This window comes from Balaenoptera physalus (assembly GCF_965194825.1).
Source record: "Balaenoptera physalus genome assembly, chromosome: 19".
Taxonomy (NCBI): domain Eukaryota; kingdom Metazoa; phylum Chordata; class Mammalia; order Artiodactyla; family Balaenopteridae; genus Balaenoptera; species Balaenoptera physalus.
Genome location: NC_138900.1, coordinates 68117050 through 68123114, shown reverse-complemented (window position 1 = coordinate 68123114; position 6065 = coordinate 68117050). Strand labels below are relative to the sequence as shown.

Here is a 6065-nt window from a genome sequence, read left to right as displayed (position 1 = left end):
CTTCCCTTGCACTGAACTGGTGAAGATGAGACAGCTGGATGATGATGAGAGTGGTGCTGCCTGGGAGACTGGACCCAGCCGCACGGTGTGCAGCGTGCTGGGCGGTGGTCCAGGGAGCTGCGGTCCTGGCCGAGGTAGGTATTAACTGACCCTCCCACCCAGCTGCTCCTCCCGGTTATAGCCCAGGGTCACAGGAGGACCCCTACGCAGCTGGTGCTGAGGCAGTGTGGCGTCCACCCCCCTGCTGTGTAACAAACCAGCCCACTCACTGGCTTAAACATGCGACAGCCATTTGCTTTGCTTGTGAAACTCCCATCTCGGCAGGGTTCAGTGGGGACATCTTATTTCTGCCCCACCTGCAGCATCAGCTAGGTCAGCTACCTTCCAAGTTGGGGTGACCCAAGGAGATTTGTCTACACGTCTGCCATCAGTGAGGGCCTCAGGGTTGTGGGAACAGCCGTGGGAGGCCTGCATTCATTTCCTGTAATTAGCTACCAGGGAGCTTAAAACAACAAAAATTTACTCTCAAAGTTCTGAAGTCTGAAGTCAAGGCGTCCACAGGGCCGTGGCCCAGCAGAGTGCTAGACCAGAACCCTTTCCTGCCTCGTCCAGCTCCGGGGGCTCCTGCAGTCTCTGCCTGTAGCTGCAAGTCTCTGCATCCATCATATGCCTCCTCCCGAAGTATGTAACCTTCCTCCTTACAAAGACATCATTCTGACAGGGTTTAGGGTCCACCCTAATCCAGTCTGACTTCATCTTAACTGGTTATATCTCCAAAGATCCTATTTCCAAATATGCTCACATTCCCGGGTTCCATGGATTTTGGACATTATTCAGCCTTCATTATTCGGCCCCTTCATGCAGCTGCTTTCCTCCCAGTCTGTGGCTAGGTCCCAAAATTGAGCGTCTCAAGACAACAAGGCAGTTTTATGACTTAACCTGGAAAGCCACGCACCGTCACTTCCATTCAACGGGTCGTCTATGCGACTACTCCTCTAAGGGAGGACGGTGCAAAGACCTGCCCAGGTTCGAGTGGCACACTGAGACAGAGCTATGCTCCCTGGAGTAGCACACAACAGTTAACAGCGAACACCTGGGGCCACGCAAACAGCACTCAGAACAGGAGCGGAGAAGCAGGGTTGGATACAGAGCAGAACATCGGATCCGCTGCCTGGAAGCGACTCTGACCTAAGCAGAAAGGCGCCTTCACGCCGCCTCAAAGAGGCCCGGGTTGCTGATTTGTTTTTTGGGGGGGAGGAGGGAGGGTGCGGCGCCCCCAGCAGTGGGAGCGCGGAGTCTTAAACGACTGGACCACCAGGAAAGTCCCCTGAGGTTGCAGTTTTAAATCACGCTGAAACGCCCGGCCGGCTTCCACCAGGAGCGCTGGCCCCGCCAGAGGGCGGCTCGTCCCCTTCCTCCCTCCCGTATCTGGTCAATCCCCTTAGGCAACGAGAAGGGTCCCGCCCCTGTTGGGTAGTCCCGCCCCCCGGAGATGGCCCCGCTCCCGGAAGGCGCACGAAGAGCCACGGTACCTGCTTCCTTGGCACCCTGGCGCTCCCGAGGGTCCAGCTCGGGAGGTCGGCGCCCGCCTCGGTGGGAGCGTCCACGGTGTTTCCCCTGTCCTCGGCTCCGCAGGCCGTGGAGGTGCGTCGCGTTTGTGCTCCTGGGCCCTCACCAGGCCCCGCCCTCTCCGCGTTGGCGGAGGGGGCGGTGCCCGAAGAGACCCCGCCCCTAACGTCACGGCCGAAGGGCGGAGCCGGCCCCGGCGGAAGCGAGCTGCTGCTGAAGAGGCCCGAACAGAGCAGCGGGCGCTCGGGGACTGCTGGTGACAGACAGGTAGGGCTGTCGTCCTCCGGGCCCACAGCACGATCTGGTGGGCAAGGGGGTCTCTGCTCGGGAAGGGAGACTCAGGTGGCGCACGTCTCCAGGGAAGGGAGTGCTGTAGATACCAGGGGCGCACAGTTGGTGGGGGACCTGTGGATGCAGGCGGGGGCTTTGGAGGCGCGCAGCGGACAGGGAGGGGCCTCTGGGTCCTGATATACCCTATTCCCGCCCGCAAGCATGGGCAGCAGCTCGCTGTCCGAGGACTACCGTCTGTGCCTGGAGCGCGAACTTAGGCACGGCCGCGCGGGCGTGTGCGGGGACCCATCGCTGCGCGCCGTGCTCTGGCACATCCTGGTGGAAGACTTCGACCTGCATGGGGCGCTGCAGGATGACGCGCTGGCACTACTCACCGATGGCCTGTGGGGCCGCGCCGACCTGGCCCCTGCGTTGCGTGGCCTGGCCCGCGCCTTCGAGCTGCTGGAGTTGGCCGCCGTGCACCTGTATCTGTTGCCTTGGAGGAAAGAGTTCACCACCATCAAGGTAGGGCGCCGGGCCGAGTTGGGGCCCCTGCCCAGTCTACTGGGGGTTGGCTACCATCGGGACGGTGGCTACCGTCGGGCATAAAGGATTTCAGGTGTCCTCAGAGGCTGAGGGGTTTCAGAGAGCTTAGTGTGCTGAGGGGTCCTGGGCGTGTTGGAGCATCTCTTGGCCGAGGTTCCCCTTCGTACTCCTGGGGCTGAGAACATGGGGTGGGTGGGTGGAGGTCACCTGTTTGGATACCTGCCTTCCGAGGGGGATCCTGCTCCTTAAAGCTTGCATGACTGTCCTCCCCAAAGTGGCTTTGTGGCCCCAGTTACCATAGAAATCCTAGGACAGGCACAAGGGAAGGACTGGGCATTCCAGGGTCACTCTAATCTCTCCAGGGTGTGGGCTGATCCCATTTGTGGAAGTGCCTATGAAGTAGGCAGGGGCTGGGGGTGCCCCTGCATGTCCTAGGGGAGCCGGGCTAAACAAGAACCTAGCTCACCCTCCAGCCTGGGTAGAGCTGAGCCCGGGGCCGGGCGGGCCCCTCCAGGTGAGCTGCAGGCTGGCAGGAGGGGGCAGGCTGCCTTGTGCTCTGAGCTAATTCAGAAGAGTGGGGAGGTAATGATGTCACTGGGCACGTGGGCGGCTGCCTCCACTGGTTGCCATGGCAGCAGCAGCCTCTTTCAGTGAGGTGAGCCTCGGAGCCCACTGCTCCACTGGGACACCTGCTGGTCTGAGGTTCTAGGACTTTCATTCATCCATTCAGACCAGAGGGCAGGATGCAGCCCCATGGGGGGCCAAGAGCAGAACAGACAGGCCTGATCTTGAGATGCTCACGGGCTTCAGCACTGGGCAGACCTGGACGGGGTCTGCTTCTGCCGGCTCTGTGGCTTGGGGCAAGTTACCTAATCTTTTGGAATCCATTCCTTCCTCCATGAAGCAAACACGAGAACAGTCCAGCTCAAGGTCCATTGTAAGGGGTGAAGGCACAGCCCTGAGAACAATCTTACACACAGCAGTGCCCCATCTGTGGAGGTACTGTCATCAGCTGTAAGCAGAGGGACACTCACAGGGTCCCAGAATCAAGGAACTGTAGACACGTGAGAGACACGTGATCACCATCCTAGGAACCGTTCTAGTTCCTTTGCAGCCTGGAGCCTCCAAAAACTACAGATGTTCCATCCGTGTGGTGGAAAGCTGCACAGCTGGAGAAGTGAATGGCTAGGCCTCTGTCGTGATAGGGAAAGCTCTCGGAAACTGGAAAAGCAGAGTTCAGAATGAGGCGTTCAGGAGGCTACCTGCTCAGAGCAAATAAGCACCTGTATTCTTTGTGTGTTTGCATGACCGCTCAGCAGGTACACAGGAAACTAACTAGAGTAGCAAACCCCCACAGGTGAGAGGAGGTGGAGGGGACCCAGAGGGCAGTGAGATTTCTCAACGTAGGGGCTCTTTATTTAGCTTGTTCTATGACCCAGGTGAAATGTGTTAGATTAAAAAATTGTGCTGCCTGGGCCTACCTCAACCAATGAGATCAGAGTCTCTGGGGGTGGCCCCGAGCATCTACGGGTTTTTTTGTTTTGGGCCGCGCAGCTTGCGGGATCTCAGTTCCCCGACCAGGGACTGAACCCAGGCCCCAGCAGTGAAAGCGCCGAATCCTAACCACTAGACCACCAGGGAACTCCCAGCATGTATGTTTTTAAAACAGCTCCTCTGGAGGGAGTGTCAGCACATCCCAGACCGCCTTGGGGCCATGCCGCCCCCTGGGGTGAGGATGGTGGCCCCCAAAGCAGGCCACAGCCGGAGTGCAGCCGAGGGCAGGGCAGGTCTGCGGGACGGTGGGCTGCCGCCGACCAGCCCCCTCCCTTGCAGACTTTCTCAGGGGGCTACGTGCACGTGCTGAAGGGCACACTCTCAGAGGACCTCCTCATCCAGAGCTTCCAGAAGATGGGCTATGTGCGCAGGGACGACCACCGCCTCATGGTGGCCGCCCCGCCCCCCGCCCGCCAGCTTGTGCAGGTGGCCCTGGGCTGCTTTGCCCTGCGGCTGGAGTGTGAGATCCTGGGCGAGGTGCTGGCGCAGCTGGGCACCAGCGTGCTGCCGGCCGAGGAGCTGCTGCAGGCGCGGCGGGCCAGCGCAGACGTGGCCTCCTGCGTGGCCTGGCTGCAGCAGCGACTAGCCCGTGAAGAGGAGCCGCCACCTGTGCCCCCCCGTGGCTCCCCGGCCCGGTGCCAGGCCCGGCTGGACCTGTACCGGGACCTGCAGGAGGATGAGGGCTCAGACGAGACCAGCCTATACGGGGGACCCTCGCCAGGCCCCGACTCACCGCCCACGGAGCTAGCCTGCCAGCCTCTCTTCTGGGAGCAGAGCGCCAGACTGTGGGGCGTGGGGGGCGGGGCCTGGGAGGCTGAGGCCAGCAGCCCAGCCTCGGAGGAGGAGCCCGAGGCTGAGGTCTTCTCCCTCCTCTCACTGCGCCAAGAGCTGCTCAGTCGGCCCGGAGACCTGGCCGCCCCCCAAGCCCCTGGAACCCCTGAGCAGGCCAGCCCCCGCCAAGTCCCCGAGCCCCCTGGCTACCAGACACACAGCTGCCTGGGCCCTGGCACCCTCCCCGCCCTCTGCTGTGACACGTGTCGCCAGCTGCACACTGCCCACTGTGCCGCCCTGGCCACCTGCCGCCCGGGCCACCCGCTGCGCGCCCTGCACGGAAACCACCAGCGGCGCCTGTGGCTTCAGCGAGCCCAGGTGGACGCCTTGCTCTACGATGCCCCTAGGCCCGCCTGGCCCTAGGCCCAGGGCTTTCTGGAGACATGTTCCGCGGTGCTTTTCTGGGCCTCATCCCTCCTCAGGCCCGGGCCACTGGCCACCCTGCCCCTCCTGCCCCCCAGGGGTGCTGAGCACAGCGGCGGGTCAGGGGTCATGGTGTCTCAACCCCGCTACGTGAGAGGTGGGGGCCCAGTCTTCCTGGGAAAGCTGCTGGCCCGCCCCCAGGGAGCACCTTCCCCCTCCTCTCCCTACCCTCCCCGGCCCCACCACTGGCCCCAGCGCCGCAGCTCCTGACCTGCTCCCTGCAAGTGCCCAAGGGAGTGCTCCACAGAGGAGTGTCCTTGGGGGCTCAGGTGACCTCATGAGCCCCTGAGCTTTGCTAAGACCATTCTAGGGGCTCTGCCAGGTGCATGGCTGACCCGGCTAAGAGGACCTGGCCCCCCATGGGTGTCACAGACCTGCACTGAATGAGCCGAGTGCTGGCCTGAGACCAGCCCCATGGGCTCCAGTCAGAGCTGGGTGGGGAAGCTGGACCGAAGGACAGAAGAGAAATGATCTAGTCTCCAACCAGAGTGAGTGCCCACGAGTTCCAGAGAACAGCAGGCGGGAGATGGGGAGCCACAGAGCCCGAGAGGCTGTCACCCCATTTCCGGGTGGAGCATGGGGGCTTCTGAGCAATCAGTACCCCAGCAGCTTCCCTGCTACATCTTCCTGCTGTCCGGCTCCGGAAGGCAGGATGGGAGATCTCCAAGGCTCCCACCCCAGAGCCCACCTGGGTCCAGTGGTAAAGATGCACCAGCTGCCAGCCGCCAGCCTGCTCACAGGGCTGGAGGGGGTGGGTCTGCCCACCTGGGCCTGGGGCGGGACCAGTCTTGTGTGTGGCCCCTCCTCCCCACACCTGTCCGTCACACGAATCACAACCTCAAAGTACATTAAAGGACGCTGGATCCAGCTGC

At 62.1% G+C, this 6065-nt stretch overlaps 1 protein-coding gene across 2 annotated transcripts; it reads left to right on the top strand.

Annotated features, from left to right (window-relative positions):
• The first annotated feature begins 1700 nt into the window (after positions 1-1700).
• SPATA2L (spermatogenesis associated 2 like) lies at positions 1701-6060 on the top strand. 2 transcript variants are annotated; one of them, XM_082438490.1, is made up of 3 exons: positions 1701-1836; positions 2061-2364; positions 4219-6060. In XM_082438490.1, the coding sequence occupies exons 2-3, from the start codon at positions 2062-2064 to the stop codon at positions 5131-5133; spliced, it is 1218 nt and encodes a 405-aa protein (XP_082294616.1). In that variant the 5' UTR covers positions 1701-1836; position 2061; the 3' UTR covers positions 5134-6060. The 2 variants fall into 2 exon arrangements, with proteins under 2 accessions (XP_082294616.1, XP_082294617.1); XM_082438491.1 differs by lacking the exon at positions 1701-1836 and having other exon boundaries at positions 2231-2364; positions 3940-6060.
• The last annotated feature ends 5 nt before the right edge of the window (positions 6061-6065 follow it).